This window comes from Vigna umbellata, chromosome 7 (assembly GCF_029865625.1).
Source record: "Vigna umbellata cultivar VRB3 chromosome 7, Vumbellata_1.0, whole genome shotgun sequence".
In the NCBI taxonomy this organism is placed as follows: domain Eukaryota; kingdom Viridiplantae; phylum Streptophyta; class Magnoliopsida; order Fabales; family Fabaceae; genus Vigna; species Vigna umbellata.
Window position 1 is genome coordinate 26,431,150 of NC_142171.1, and position 17,450 is coordinate 26,448,599.

Below are 17,450 nucleotides of genomic sequence, written 5' to 3' on the forward strand. Positions count from 1 at the left end.
AAGAAAAAATGGCTACCCAATTTGAAATGAAAGACCTAGCAGAACTAAAGTATTTCATTAGAATAGAGGTTGCTTATTCAGAAAATGATTTTCATATCCCAAAGAAGATATGTATTTGATGTCCTTAAAGACACAAGTAAAAGTTGGGATGTGGAGCCTCACAAGTTCCTTTTGGACAAAAGAATTAAATTGAAAGTGAAGAGAGAGCTCTATTGAAGAAAAAACCCAATATAAAAAATTGGTAGCAAAACTTATTTATTTATCATGTATGAGACCAAACATTGCTTATGTGATTAGTGTGCTAAGTCAATCTATGCATGATTCCAGGAAAAGACAAATGAAAGCAGTTGACACAAATTTTCAATACTTGAAGACAAGCCCGTGAAAGAGGTAAATCTTAAGAAAAAAAGACACTTTGTCCTTGAAGATTTATGTTGGCGTATCCTATGCAAGTTACGTACTTATAAACAATATAGCTCTAGGTACTGTACGTTCCTTGGAGAAAGTTGGTGATCTGGAGAACAGAAAAAAAAGAAGATAGTCTTGTTATAGTGCAGAAACTGAATTTTGGGTCCTTGCTCAAGGTTTGTATGAAGGACTATGGATGAAGATCATACTTGATGACCTCAACTATACTATAACAACAACCACAAACATTGCCTATGATTCAGTCTAACATGATAAGACCAACCATTGAAATTGACAACTATTTTATCAAAGATAATCCTGACAGGGCCTGGTAGTTACAACCCATGATCCTATAGGTTTTCAGATGGTGAAGATTTTCACTAAGGAACTTCCTCAAGGCACATTCTAGGATCTTTTAGGCATGTTCAAAATACTTAATATTCATTTACGAACTTATGTAATAGTGTTGTAAATTATTAGGATAAAAGTATTCTCGATGTCTTCAAAATCTTCGTACTCATTTCAACATATTTTTATCCTCTTATATTAAAGGATTTCATTATTATAAATATGAATGATGGGAATGTAATTGGTACTATTGTTATCAATAAAGTAATTCTTTATTTTTTTATATAGTTCAAGTATTAATAGATGCCATATTAATTCAACAATCTTAATGAAATAAGCATGCAATGAATAATGAAATCAAAGCTTCAGATTGTATACCTCCTTTGAAAACAATCCTCCAACAGCTGATAATCCTAGGAGGACATCGGGCTTCACTTGCTTGACCTGTTACCAAAGTTCGGTAAGAATCTAAGAAGCAAGCAGTCCAATAGTTACTCATCTAAAAACTGGAAATTTTCAAAGAATTATAGTGGACTATAAAATACTAAACTAGGAGACCCTAATAGATAAAATGAGACTAGAGAGTTTTGTTATATTAATGTTTCTATATATTATGCTGTGTTTATATCATACACAATCCCAGAATATTTTTTAAATTCATCCGTGTCCTTTATTCAAGAAAGAAAAACTTCACAGCTGTAAAAAATGTTTGTTATGTGTGTGCAATTTTCTGTAAATATATGTAAGAGAAGACATAGAAACTTATATTAGGGGTTGAGCTTAGCATTATAGACAACAGAAAAGAGAGTCCACTCATGAGTTTCATTAAGTTTATATTCAAATGCTAAGAATATGTCCTGGAAAATCGGATAATAATAGCTGAAGAAATAACTGTATTTTTTTAAAATTTTGATTTTTCCTGTATGATGGCTTTTATAATTCATATTAGCCTCTCTAATGCAATATTCTCACAAACCACTTCCTCAAGGCTTGCTCCTTCTCTCAGTCCTTGGCGCTCCATTTCTTTCAAATTTCTTGCAAAAGGAAGGGCATCTGGATCAATATTTTCACGTCCTTCAGAGATTAATCCCTATATTTGCAAAATCAATAAGAAAATTGAATATCAAATGATCAAAATATATCATTAGAGCAGCATAAAATCCACCTTCATGCAATGAATTTGACAGTCACCACAAATTACAAAAACAAGCAATTATATTATACATAAAAATAAAGCCATAAGAAATCTATTTTTACTTGAAACTGTTGTGGTTCATAAAAACGGTTAGTGGATGATAATTGATGAAGTTCATATTGAGGTAAAATAGTGAATGATGGACATGCCAAAAATCTGAACAAGGACAATTCGTTAAAAGAATGGAAGCCTTTTCATTGTAGTGAAAATGTAGAACAAAATTCATACATTGACAATAACATTGTTGTTAGTACGACTTTACAGCACAAAATAGTTATCGAGAAGCATATAATTGACAACAAAAGCAGGTTCAAAGGCCATGTATATGACAAATCAACATAAGCATTTATGCACCACCAGAAAGAGAAAGAAGTGGAGCTAAATTCGATGATTGAAGATCAAATTCAACAGTGATTTGAAACAGTGTCCCAGCTGAGCATTTCAACAATGATTTTAAACAGTACAATAGATGCACAAAATTAGATAGAATCCGTTACCAATAACAATCACAAATCAATGATAGATCATCTATTTTTTATTATTAGAGTATGTACTTAGTTATATATTGTGTATGTAAATAGTGCTTGTACATAGACTAACAACTCTATCGTGTATTAATTAAATGAAGTCGTTGGTTACTATCAACAACTCTCTCCCTTGTTGGAGCTTAGCTATAAATACACTTGTTATTCTTCATCTTTTACAAGTTAATGAAATCTACACAATTCAGTTTGTAACAAAATTCTGAGTTTCTCTCACATTGATAAACTACTGGTGATGCAGAGTCCAAAGAACGGTTCCTTATCCATCCAGGCAACTTACTAACTCATCCATTTACACATAGTTTGACGATTTATAAATTATAATGTTTAATAAAGGGTAAAGAATTATGTTCTAAGTTATATGGCCTAATTTCTCAAACCGTTTATCATAAATTGCGGCTATAGTTGTAATGATAAAGGCATATGGATATATAAGGGATAAGATTTGAAAATCTATGATACAAGTATTGTGAATTATATGCACAAACAAATTTTTATTAAAAAAATTAAACAATATAGATTCATATAAAAAATTATTAGTTAAACAGAATTAAATGTTTTTTTCTGTTTGAGTTCAATCTATTTTTCCATACTATGAGTTCAAATCTTATTTTGTGTAGTTTCAAAAATTTTTAAAAACATTTTTTATCATTTCTGTCAATGCTTTTCACATACTGCTGCTGTGAAACTCAAAACCCAGAAATACTTATGTATGCAATAAAATTCGAAATGCATAAGTTAGCTTTCCATGAAAAATAAGATTTAATTACTACAAAAGACTAAAACGCATCTAATAAGGACATCAATGTCATGATAAACAGTACCTTTGCATCAACAACCCAAAACTGACTTTTTGCACTCTTAAAAGCTATTTCATTATTTCCCAACATTCTTGCCATTGTTTTTCTGGCTGCATTAAGAACCCCAATTCCAGCACTGCAGTATTAAAAATATAACCAAATTACCAACAAAAGCCTTGGATATGAATGTCCTACTTCAAAAGGGTTTAGCTATATGAGAGAAAAGATCATTATTGAAGTAAATAATTTGAAACAGTACATTAGCATAGCATATATATAGAGAGAGAAAAGATCTTTTGAAGCGAGTCCTTTGAATCTCTTGATACATCTTTTGTCCCTTTCATATAAGAACCACTTCATACTACTCTTAGTACTCCTGATACTTCTCGTGTCCTTTGAATCTCTTGAGACATCTTTTGTCCCTTTCATACAAGAACCGCTTCATACTACTCTTAGTACTCCTGATACTTCTCGTGTCGCCTATCGTATGAATATCCCTGAAGTTGCTCCAAATAAAGGCATCTTTGTTCCGAGCTAGGGTCAATTCTAGAAATTAGTTGTTTTTGAAGCTGCTCCTAACAAGAGCATCTTTTTCCCCGAGTCAGGGAAAACTCTAGAAATTAGTCGTCCATAGAATTTCTTCCATATAAAATGTTAGAGGAGACAAAAGCAACATAACATGATCCAAGAACAGCACCAATTATCTAACTTGGGTTAAGTGTTCCTTCTTTTCTTCTGACACCCTTGAACCTTTGGAAAATTACATGAATAATAATTGTAAACCTAACCTTAATGACTTACCCATTGCTTTGAGAAAAAGAAGTCGGTCTTGTACCATGTGTCCTATTTCTCATTTTGTAACTACTAAAACCCTATCTATGCAGCACCATAAAATCCTCTCTGCCATTGATTCAATTAGAGTCCTACTACAGTTCAAGAAGCATTGAAGGATAAGAATTGGGTTCAAGCCATGACTGAAGAGATGAGTGCCTTAGAAAAAAAAATCTAACATGGGATATTGTTAATAGGCCACTGGACAAAAAGGCAAGATGATGCAAATGGGTGTATAATGTAAAGTATAAATCTGATGGCACATTAGAAAGTTACAAAGCAAGGTTTGCTAAAGGATTTACTTAGACTTAAGGTGTTGATTATGAGGAAACATTTGGGCTGATGCTATTCTTACTACATATTATCTTATTATTTGCATGCCATCTTTGGTTTTAAATAACAAAAATCCTCATTCTACTTTATTTCCTCATGCACCTCTACATCCCCTACCTATTAAAGTTTTTTGGTCTACATTTTTGTTCATAATTTTAGTCATGGTCTTGATAAGTTATCTCCTAGATCACACAAATGTATTTTTTTAAGATTTACTCGACCACATAAAGGATATAAGTGTTTCTCTCCTCTTAATCGCTATTTTATTTTTGCAGATATCAAAATCAAAAATGTTTTCCTCAATGGAGATTTGCAGGAAGAAATTTATATGGAATAACCTCCAGAATTTGTTGCTCAAGGGGAGTCTTTTGGATTTGTATGTTGTATTCACAAATCTTTGTATGACCTGAAACGGTCTTCTAGGGCCTAGTGAGGCAAATTTATAGCACAATTCAACAATTTGGTATGACTTTCGATATGTCTATTTGATAGTATATGTTGATGACATTGTTCTTAAAGGCAGTGACCACCATGGCATCTCCTAGATGAAACAACACCTTTGCCACCGTTTTCAAACAAAAGATCTCAGGAAACTCAAATACTTCTTGGGTATTGAGGTAGCACAATCCAACAATGGTATTGTTATATCTCAAAAGAACTATGCATTGGATATTTTAGAGGAAAATGGGTTGATGAATTCAAAACACGTTGGCACACCCATGGATCCTAATACCAAACTCCAACCAAATTAGGGGGAGCTTATTTCAGATCCTGAGTAGTATAGAAGATTGGTTGGAAAATTAAATTACCTTACAATTCCTTTGTAGTCAGTGTGATCAGCCAATTTCTCAACTCCCCAAGTGAAGATAATTGGAATGCAGTCATCTATATATTAAAGTACATTAAAGGATCTCCTCGAAAAGGTTTGTTATATGGTTCCAATAACCGTACAAAAGTTATTTGCTAAAGAGTAAGAAATAAAGTGTTGTGGCAAGATATAGTGTGCTGAAGGAGAATATAGAGCTATGCCCTCAGCCACTTGTGAACTTGTTTAGTTAAAACAATTGCTTAGAGAGTTACAATTTGAAGATGTCACTCAAATGACACTTATATGTGATAATAAGGCGGCTCTTCATATAAGTTTTAATCTTGTCTTTCATGAAAGGTCCAAACACATTGAGATTGATTGTCATTTCATTCGAGAAAAGATTGTATCTGGAGACATCAAGACTAAGTTCACTTAAGTCAAATGATCAGTTAGCAGATATTTTCATTAGGTCTTTAAGTGGACGGAGAATTAATTATATTTGTAACAAACTTGGTACATTCGATATATCTCACAATTTAGGGTAGAATAATTGATATATTAAATTATGCTGAGAATACAATTCATATATACAAGGCTAAAAAGCTACTTTATGAAGTATAATAATAGTACCTAGACAACCAGATCCCTATGATTCAGGGATATTCCCATCATACACTATAATTTTAATCTACTAAATAAGGAAACAATACAACTAATAAAATATACATTCTAATAGAAATAATACATCTAATAAAACAGATTCTAACACTCTCCCTCAAGTTGATGAATAGGCATTTCCATTCCCAGCTTTGAAACAATCCTGTCAAAGTTGTTGTTGATCAGCCCCTTCGTTAGAATATCTACAAGGTTGTCTTGTGAGGAGACATGGAGAGCATATCAGACCACGGTCTAACTTTTCGTTGATAAAATGTCTGTCAACCTCAAAATGTTTGGTTCTATCATGCTACACTGGATTATGAGCTATGCTAATAATAAATTTGTTATCACAATAAAGTCTCAATGGTTCATCCGATTTTATTCTTAAGTCTTCCAAGATGATCTTCAGCCAGAGTAGTTCACATATCCCTTGTGTCGTTGCCCTGAACTCTACTTCAACATTGGATCTAGCTACCACACTTTGTTTTTTACTCTTCCAAGTCATAAGATTCCCTCAGAAGAAAGTGCAATATCTCGTTGTTGACCTCCTATCCACAATTAACCCTGCATAGTCTGAATCTGTATATGCTTCCAGACTTACATTCCCATTTCGTTCGAACAAAATTCCCATGCCTGGGGTCCCTTTCAAATATTGCATAATTCTTAGTGCAGCTTGTAAGTGAACCTCCTCCGCTTGGTGCATGAACTAGCTAACTAGACTCATAGCAAATGAAACACCAGGTCTAGTGTGAGATAAAAACTAGCCTATGATATATTTTCTTGTCAACTGTAGTATCCCCTTTTGCGTTTCCCAGTTTCAAGTTTGGATCAATTGATGTACTTGCAAGATTGCAGGTTGTCTTACTAGTTTCTTTCAACAAATCAATGATGTATCTCTGTTGAGATATTAATATTCCCTTTTTAAAATGGACCACTTCAATTCCCACAAAATACTTCAATTTTCACATTTTCAAGTGACAGAATATATCAATTATGATATTTTTCTAAATACTCTAGCATACCTTTCACATTTCAATATATATCTGAATAATTTGGTGAGCAGAAAACTTTTAGATTAAATCATAAATGGTCATCCTTTCACATGACAGACTAACCTTCCAGCACCAGCAACAACAATCTTCTGCTTTGGAAAGTCAATCATTGGTCTTCCTTGTGCCCTTACAGCACCTAAAAGTCCAGCAATTGCAACACCGGCTGTTCCCTGCATGGAGAAATTTGCGCATTAAGAAAATGAAACAATCATGATAGGGACATGATATTATGAGGTGTCTAAGGCCCACATAAAGTAGTATGATACTTGGTAGAGCATTTAAGTTTGGTCCTACCCCCTTAACAGCTATCTTTTCAGGGAGAGTTCTCCTTGTTACATATCAAATCATCATAGTGCTTTAAAATATACTAAAGGACCATCATCTACAAAAAATTTGAAATTATGGTATAATTTATCAACAATCAAATAGATCATAAGAGATTTCATTTGCCAAAACAAGCTGCAGCAAGCCTATACCTAAAATACAGGCCAGTGTGTAAAACATCAAGTTTTGTTACTAAATTGTTTGGTCTGTAGACAATTCTATTGATATCTTCTAGGTATCCCTTGGACACTTTCTCCTGGGTAAGGTAAACAGATGGACCACCTTTCCTGTCCAGAGTGGATCCCAAAAGGGTTCTAAGATTCAAGTGATAAATGGCCTGTTAACTTATTGAGACTCTCTTGTTTTCTCATCTGAGTTTAAATCATTCTTAAACCTGAGTTAAGTACTTCATAGAATAATTGCGACTTTGTTAATGTAAATATTGTGTCACCTTAGAACATTTTTTCTTACCTGGCACATCTTACAGTTTTACTAAAATCTTGGAGTTAGGGTATATGATAAAAAGAAAGTTCTATTTATCTTATCATTTCGTTTATTTTATTTTTCCATATATATGGATATAACATAACCACAAGTATGTATATATATATCTACAACAACAAAAGATTTATCTCACTAGGTGAGGTTGGCAACACGGATCACACAAGATCATTCAACTTGGTTAAAGATGAATCTTCAAAGATAATTCATTATGAGATACTTGTTAACATCCTTCAACATCTACTCTCTCACTAGAGCTTCCATTTCAATGACCTTTGTATGTATCTTTTTTTTTATCACCGACCCTTGTATGTATCTAAACAACCTTAACTAACTTTTTGTCATCTTTTCTTCAATCATCATTACATCAATACCTCCACGTACACACAGTTTATATCCTATTATTTCTTATGTGACCACACATTCATCTTAGCATTCTCAATTTTTCTGCTCTCACTTTTTGTCTCTTCTTCCTTTAAAAGCCCAAATCCACTATCATAGAGTATAATAAGATAAATAGCAATACATTAAAACTTTCCTTTAAGCTTGTTACGTAATTTGCAATCACAAATAGCCTTTGATGCCTTCCTCTATTTTAGTCATCATGCTTATATTCTCTTGGACATCCTCAATAAGTTTTCCATCATTCTGTGATATCGTCCCCAATATTTAAACTTCAGAAACTTATGGCTTGACATATTGCAATCACAGATAACCCTCAATGCCTTCTTTTATTTTAGCCATTATGCTCGCATCATAAATGTGACATCCTAATTAATTTATCCATTATTTTGTAGTTATATTCCCAAATATTTAAACTTAGAAACCTATGATATGACATTTACTCCGATTTTTAATTCCAAGTCATATTCCTCTTGTCTCTTGCGAAAATTGCATATATTGTCTCATTCCTATTTATGTGAAACCCTTTGTTTTCAAAGTCTATCTCCTAAGCTCAAGTTCAAAGGTAACTGGTTGTCCTTTATTCCTCAATAAAAAATTTATCGTCCCAAAAAAGCTTGCAGCTAGGGATAATCTTCTGTATGTCCCTAGTATGCGCATAAGACTAGATTAAACAAATAAAAATGTATGTTAAGCCTTAGCGTACTGATAGATATACATCTAATTTAGATAATATCATAAAAAAGCAGCTGCCTCTTTACTCTGTGTTATGTATTCTTTTGTTTTGAAAATATTATTAATGGTTTTAAGAAATTTTAATGCATTAATGAAATACTTTAATAATCACATTTATTAGAAGTGAAAAGTGATTCAGAAACATCATACACAAAATTCTCAAGTACAATTAAGAATTAACAATATTTTCTAAGATCACTATACAAAAGAAAACCTACCTGTACATCATCATTGAACATTCTGTAGGTATTTCTGTACCTCTGTAATAACTTAAATGCCCATTTGCTTTGGAAATCTTCAAACTGTGCTGGCACAAAAATTTAATAGCCTTGTAAAAAAATTAGCACTGTGAATAAAATGTAAAAATAAAACATGTTGCTATTTTTATTTTAAACTTTATTGTGAATACCTGCACAATTACATTTGGCCAGCGAGTAAAGACAGCCTCCATAAATTCATCAACAACAGCCAGATAGTCATCACCATCAAGACGATGTTGCTGCAATCCCAGATCTTATAAAAGAAAAAACCAATCATGTTCCGTAGAGTCAACTCAACTCAGTTTATTTAGAAAGTTTAAGATGAGAGTTGATATTATACACATTGTCAGCAATCACAATTTATTATTCCATATTTAGCATATTATAATTAAATTGTATAATGCAAATATGCCTAAATAATAAGTATCTGATTACATTTCGTGTTATTATATTTTCAAATTAGTTTTCCAATCTTGCTATATATATATACATATATATATAAATATATATATACACATATATATATATATACATATATATATATATATGTGTGTGTGTTAAGAAGTGGATTTTAAGCCTAACTCAACCCTACAAAACCGGCTTGTAAATTGAGGTTTGCACCCACTTACATACTTTAAATTAATCTTATCTCTAGTCGATGTGGGACTTCCAACACACTCCTCTCACGCCGAGGTATATACATCTCCAACGTGAGACTAGAGATTAATGGGTGGTCCGATAACGCCCCGATAGCAGGTGGAACAACATATCCAACAAACAACAAATATCGCTAGGATAGGCTCTAACCTGACTCTGATACCATGTTAAGAAGTGGACTTTAAGCCTAACCCAACCCCACAAAACCGGCTTGTAAAGTGAGGTTTGCACCCACTTATATACTTTAAATTAGTCTTATCTCTAGTTGATATGAGACTTCCAATAATATATATATATATATATATATATATATATATATATATATAATATTTGATGTACTCTTAGCAAAACAATAATTATTAGAGTGGGCTTTTTAGAGTGGGCTTTTCAGGAGCTTTCTATTTTTCCTTTTTTATGTTGATCTACTGTCCCTTAAATAGGGTAATATGTGTATTAGGAAAGGTGAGCAGTAATAATAAAAATATTTTCAGTTTCTCTCCTAATTTTAAGTTGGTATCAGAGCCATGATTACAGCCTATCATAGCGATATTTCTTGTTTGCTTGGCATGTTGTTCCACCCATCGGGCCGCTATCGGACCACCCATTAAAAATGTCTAATCCCACGCTCGAGATGTATATACCTTGGCATGAGGGGGTGTGTTGGAAGTCCGACATTGACTAGAGATAAGGCCAATTCATAGTTTATAAGTGGGTGCAAACCTCATCCTACAAGCCGGTTTTGTAGGGTTGAGTTAGGCTTAAAGTACACTTCTAACGATATATATATATATATATATATATTTGATGTACTCTTAGCAAAAAAATAATTATATCTACCCTAATATTTGAGATGGTGTCGTGTATGGGAGCCACCTCTGACTCCACATTCTTGTTAAGAAGTGGACTTTAAACCTAACGCAACCCCAGAAAATCGGCTTGTGAGATGAGGTTTGTATCCACTTATATAATGTAAATTGGTCTTATCTCTAATTGATCTAGGACTTCCAAATGGAAAAAAACCAGTAGGGTGTAAGAGGGTATACTATAAAATACATGGCTGATGGGTCCATTGAGAGGTACAAAGCAAGGTTAGTAGCTAAGGGATTCACACAAACCTATGGAGTGGATTACATGGAAACCTTTGCTCCAGTTGCAAAAATGAACACAGTTAGGGTGATATTATCCCTAGCGACTAATTGTGGTTGGAACTTGCAACAATTTGATGTTAAAAATGTCCTCCTTCACGGAGAAATTGAAGAGGAGATTTACATGGAATTTCCCCTTGGATATAAGGGAAAAACAGCTGCCAACACTGTTTGCAAGCTCAAAAGAGACCACACTCTGTTCATTAAACACTCTAAGTCAAGGGGAGTAACAATGTTACTGGTTTATGTGGATGATATTATAGTGACAGGTGATGATGATGAGGAGCAAAAGTTGTTAGGCCAACATCTAGCTGAGGAATTTGAAATTCAGACCTTGGAAAAATTGAAGTACTTTTTGGGAATTGATTTGGCTCATTCTAAAAAGGGAATATTCATATCTCAACAGAAATACATCACTGATTTGTTGAAAGAAACTTGTAAGACAGCATGCAAGCCTACAAGTACACCAATTGATCCTAGCATGAAATTGGGAAATGCAGAAGAAGAAATTGCAGTTGACAAGGAAATGTATTAAAGCTAGTTGGTAGACTGATTTATTTATTTCACATTAGACCTAATGTTGCATTCGCCATGAGTCTAGTTAGCCAATTCATGCACCAACCGAAGGGGGTTCACTTACAAGTTGTACTAAGAATTGTACACTCTTTGAAAGGAACCCCGGGCAAGGGAATTTTGTTTGAACGAAATGGGAATGTAAGTCTAGAAGCATATACAAATGCATACTACGTAGAGTCGATTGTGGATAGGAGGTCAACTACGGGACATTGTACTTTCCTTGGAGGGAATCTTGTGACTTGGAAGAGTAAAAAACAAAGTGTGGTAGCTAGATCCAGTGTTGAAGCAGAATTCAGACAATGGCATAAGGGATATCTGAACTACTTTGGCTGAAGATCATCTTGTCAGAATCACTGTTTTTTATTAGTTATATATTTTCCTTATTTAACAAATTATAATTATTGTGAATAATGGGTATATCCCTGAATCATAGGGATTTGGTTGTCTAAGAGTTATTATTATGCTTCCTAAAATAGCTTCCTAGACTTGTATATATGGATTGAATTCTCAGCATAATAAATATAAGATTCTATCCTAAATTATGAGACTTTCTAATATAGAATTGCTAATAAAGAGCTAATTCTTTTCTATCACATATATACTCCTAAATCTAACAATTAATTAACTCCAATCTATTAATGAGTCCGTTATTAACTAAGTTGGATCCCAATTGTCATCACATGGACAATATTTTAATGCAGTGATGTGACTTCTATATAAGTCCCATACAACACTACCATCGAGTGAATGTAGAGCTATCACTACTTACATAAGGGATCTTCAAGTAACTTCTCATTGTTAGTACCAACATCAATCATCACAGGAAGTACCTATTGTAAGAAGAAAAAAAGGTTTCTCATAAGTGTTCAGTCGTGTACTATCACAATGTCGAAAAATGGTGTAATACATAGTATTGTTCCCAAGGAAATAGAAACATAATTATTAGAAGACAAGCCAGCCAAGCAAGAAAAAAACAGTTTCAAGACAGAATAAAATGCGAAAGAAATGCTACCAGGAGCCATGACAAAATTATTGTTCAATCAAGCACAAAATAATAATACTCCAATGGAAGAACCATTTACTAGAATTTGTTATGTTAAGGCATAGCCAATAGACAAGAATTTGAGGATCAAAAAGTTAGTGGCCCATTACAGCTATTTAAGTACAATTGATCACAGCATTTACCAAACAAAAACTGAGATTTCATCGTTGTCAAAAACATGAGTAAGGAAATAATAAAACATTGAATATCAATGTACCCTTTGAGGATTTATCCCAGCAGCAGCAACATATAGATCAAGCTTCCCAATGGCAATTCCAATTCCTTGAACTCCAAGATCTCCAAGTCCCAGGATTCTGCTCCCATCAGTTACTACAATCATATCAACCTGAAAAAAATATCAAATGACACTTAAACAAATTAGTCTCTGACTAAAGTCCTAAACTGGAAACAAATCCAATAAAAGGTGAAAATGTCACATTGTCAAGCATATTCAAGTGTTCACAACGATATTAGTCATTCAATATTATTAAAAAAATAAATTGGTACATGTATCTATTATATATCAAAATCTCGCAATTAGCACATGAAAAAAAATAGGAACTAACAGTTATACTTCAGTACATTATTTAACAATATTTTTGTCTAGCAAAAAACATTAATACAAATTCTCTCAATAATTCCCTCTTTCACAATATAAAGCAACACTGCAACAACAAGATAAACATTTAAAATCCATTAATACAAATTGGTGAAGTATTGACATTTAGGATACAGATAAAAAAGTACTATCTAAAAATTTATACAGAAATAATAAATAGTTAACAACCTGCTCAGCTGGCCAGTTATACACCATAGACATCATTTCACCACGATCCTCGGCACTGAAATACATTCCTCTCGGTCTTCTAAATAGTCCACTATAGTTCTGACATACAAGGCCCACTGTTGGAGTGTACACTACAGGTGCATATTCCTCTATTTTGGCAATCAAAACCTAACAATACAAGAAATGTCATTGAAAATTACATAGTTTTCTGGGGGGAGGCGAGAGATAGAATAAGTTTTATTTTCCATGGCCTGAGTTGAAGCAAATATACAATACAAAATTGTGGTTACAAAAAGGAAGTATGATGTGGTATAAAACTCTTACTCATCATAAGTTATGTGAATTCCAACAAAAATACTAGTTTTCACACGAATGTAGTCCTAATATCTACATATTTCAAATTTCTTTATATATATAATTCATTAATTGATATCAATAGAATAATATCCTGCTCTAGAACATAACCTATGTTTGACTAGCCAGTCCCAACCTACAATCCTGCTACTACCCATATTTTGGCATTGGCATCCTAGCTTGAAACTGACTGACATCTGGCTACACGTCATATTAGAGATATTGATGTAAAAAATTCAGTGATTCAACTGAATGTTTGTTGGATGTTAGTTTTCTGTTTTCTGTAACCTGTTCAGAAGGTTTTAGAGTCTATATATACTAGGCTTGTATTCTCTGTTATCATGAAGTGAAATAATATACAAGTTCAATTTTCATTTGTCTTATCCTTGTCTTATTTTCCTTTCTTTTTCTGATATGGTATTAGAGTCTCAAATTCTCTAACCCCTCAAGTTCACTTCTGACACGCATGGGCATAGTGTCCCATCAACATTGGACATAGTGAGAACTACTCACCAACAATTCTTAATACAGCTCTCCTAACAACAGACAAATGGCTGACAAAGGAGAAGCACCAACCTCCTACATACACTAGTGCACTGCTTCACCTTGAAAATTTTCCCATTCGCTTACACACTTTGTTTGTGGTACATAACTTGGTCATCCGAATATCCACAAGTAGTCACCTCTACTGCACTGGTGCTAAGATCACAAACAATCAGACCAGACCATCTTTATCTGACATAGCACTAGTCCACATGAGCACCATAAAAGAACATATTCTAAATACAAATATTGGATTTGAGAACTTTGCTCATAGCTAGAAGCAAAAACATATTTCAGGCCTTGCAATCTTTTAATATAATGGGAAACATCTTTTCACATACATGATAAATGTTGTAAATATCACATTGACTAGAGTTAAGACAAATTTATAATGTATAAATAGTTGTAGAACTCACATTCCAAGACATTTTTGTAGGATTAAATTAAGCTTAAAGTTCATTCTTTAATATAGTATCAAAGCTTAGTTAAAAGCATATCCTACCAAAATTAATTATTTTTTGAGCCTATTGTGACACTCACTATATGACCACCCATAAATAACTAGTCCCACGCTCAATATGCCTCGACATGAAGGGATGTGTTAGAGATCTCACATCGACTAAAAATAAGACAAATTTACAGTATATAAGTAGGTGCAAACTTCATCTTACAAAGTGGTTTTGTAAGGTTGAGTTAGGCTTATAGTTCGCTTCTTAATAGTAGTGTTTATCTAAGCCACATTAAAATTAGTTATTTTAGTGGATTTATATTTGCTCTCCAAAAAGATTTCACTTACATTGTAATGTCAGAATTGCTTACTTTCCCTATCTCTGTGATAAAATAATAAACTAGGAATATCTATCCAATCCATATGTACTATTCATTAAAGAAACCCTTTTCCCTTCCAATTGTGAACACACACACAAGTTTATTTTATATTACCCTTATATCTTGATAATAACATTTCATTCAAAGAAAAGAAAAGTATAGAATCAAAGGATAAAAATATTATACAAAAGCATACTACAAAGAAAAGAGAAATTAAAAACACAAGAACACAATAAACCTAGGAGTCCCTCCAATTATTGTTCAAAAAAGAAAAAACCGCTCCCTCGGCCTTTCCCAAGACCTTTCTCTTAAGCAACACCAAGTCCTAGGACCAACTTGAACATGGCAAGAACCCCATACGTAACCATTATTTTGTAGGAATTAGCACAGCTACACCATAAAAAAAAACTTCTAATGGAAAATGGTTTTAGTTTATTCTATTTTTTCATTATAAGTAGTTATTGTTGCTAATGTTGCACAAACCTCTATACATTTTAAGGAATTACTATTACAGACTCTTAAGAAGTAGACTTTAAACTTAACTAAACTATACAAAATCAGTTTGTAAAGTGAGGTTTGCACCCACTTATATACTATAAATTATCATTATTTCTAGTCATTATGGAATCTCCAACACGTATCCCTCATGCTAAGGCATCTACATCTTTAGTGTATAACTACATATTTGTGGGCAGTCCATTAGAGGCCTGATAGTGAGTGGCATGATAGACCCAAAAACCAAAAAATCTCACTAGGATTGGATCTAAATGGCTTTGATACCATCTTAAGAAGTGAACTTTAAACCTAACTCAATCCTACAAAATCAACTTGTAAGATAAGGTTTACACCCACTTATATATTGTAAATTGTTCTTACTTCTAGTCAATATGAGATATCCAACACAAATTACCCTAGCAAAGGTTCACCCAAATCTCCAAAAAAGAGCTCATAATGCTCATAAGGGATGCAGGTTGAATCAAATTTTACTTGCCACTGAACTCCTAAAATAAAATAGAAATGTCATAGTAAAAAACCTTGCATGGCAATTGCACCTATATTTTGTCTTAATAATCTATGTAGTTGTAACTTTATAAGTTAGAGGGTCACTTAAGGGTTGTGGTTGATTGACACCTAAATCGTCATCAAAATTTTCAAAATAAAATTGTTGGTTATCAAAGGAGTGCAATAGAAAACAATGGATGTACACATACCTTATAGTACATAGTCTCATTCCTGTCATGCAAGCGATTAAGTATCCGCCACTTAGCCAATGCATTAGGATCAGAAGGTCCATCTCTTGCTTGAACTTCAAGCCTCTTCAGATCAACCACTATTAACACAAGAATTTTAATTAAATTGTAGGATACTAACAGAAACCATAATAATAAATAATTTTATGGTCTTTGATGAGTTCTTCACAGATTTATCTGGTTTTTCCTTGTAAAAGAAACTGAATGAGAAAGAATTCAGGAACATACAAAATTGTATACATTTCGTTAACTTTTAAAATACAACAGATTCAAGAGTATTTATAGCAAAGCTCCATTAAAGAAGATAGTTGTTAGTCGTGATTAACAGTTTTATTTAATTGATACAAGAGAGAGATGTTAGCAATAACAGCTCTAACTAATTCACATAACCCCCTCAAACTCAAGGGGGAGATTTTTCAAAAGAATTCACATTACGCTTCCTCTAAGAAAAACAAAACAAGGCGAAGAAAGTGGATTGGTCAACACAATTTCCCACTGATTCAGGATTGGAATGTGATAGATAGAGAATTGTTAGGTCATAAACTTTTCTCGCACAAAAAAAACATCAACCTCAATATGTGGTGTCGCTATGGAACACCACATTATGACCAATAGACATAGCACTTGACCATCACAAAGAAGAGCTGGAATAGTGAATGGAACTTTCGGTCCAGAGAGCAAAGCAAAAACCTATGTCAGTTCAGTAGAAGTTTGAACCAAGCTTTTGTACTCAACCTTAGTATTGGAGCGACCGGTAACTTTCTACCTGTGGAACCACCAAGATATATGGTTGCTCCTGAAGTAGAATGATAGTCATCAACTTCAGATGCTCAATCAACAAAATAAAAGGCTTTAAGCCATGCCAGAAATGCAAACCGAAGAATAACCAGAAGTTATATGTTTGTTTCAGTTTCTCTATTTGTAGGAAATTTAGTGTATTGTTGGAATAAATATATACAGTTTTAAGGTTGTTTCGTATAGGTCTGTAATACCTATCAATAAGCCAATTGTTTCACAGAAAAAAAAACTGCATGGATTTAACTCTAAATTGCTAAATTAAAGTAATAGAGCT

The 17,450-nt window shown here is 33.1% G+C and overlaps 1 protein-coding gene across 3 annotated transcripts in view; it reads right to left on the reverse strand.

Moving 5' to 3' along the window:
• Positions 1–17,450, reverse strand: part of NAD-ME1 (NAD-dependent malic enzyme 1) — a 31,818-nt gene that overhangs the window by 9,784 nt on the left and 4,584 nt on the right. For all 3 annotated transcript variants that reach the window (XR_015780742.1, XM_047301232.2, XM_088094234.1), the window contains 10 exons: positions 16,340–16,458; positions 13,404–13,571; positions 12,834–12,962; positions 12,344–12,404; positions 9,346–9,449; positions 9,155–9,238; positions 7,038–7,144; positions 3,318–3,429; positions 1,733–1,846; positions 1,135–1,200 (listed from right to left, as the gene is read on the reverse strand). Coding sequence is in view for 2 of the 3 variants with exons in the window: in XM_047301232.2 (XP_047157188.1) it covers positions 1,135–1,200; positions 1,733–1,846; positions 3,318–3,429; positions 7,038–7,144; positions 9,155–9,238; positions 9,346–9,449; positions 12,344–12,404; positions 12,834–12,962; positions 13,404–13,571; positions 16,340–16,458 (1,064 nt within the window). In the remaining variant the exon portion in view is untranslated. The remainder of the gene's footprint in view (positions 1–1,134; positions 1,201–1,732; positions 1,847–3,317; positions 3,430–7,037; positions 7,145–9,154; positions 9,239–9,345; positions 9,450–12,343; positions 12,405–12,833; positions 12,963–13,403; positions 13,572–16,339; positions 16,459–17,450) is intronic.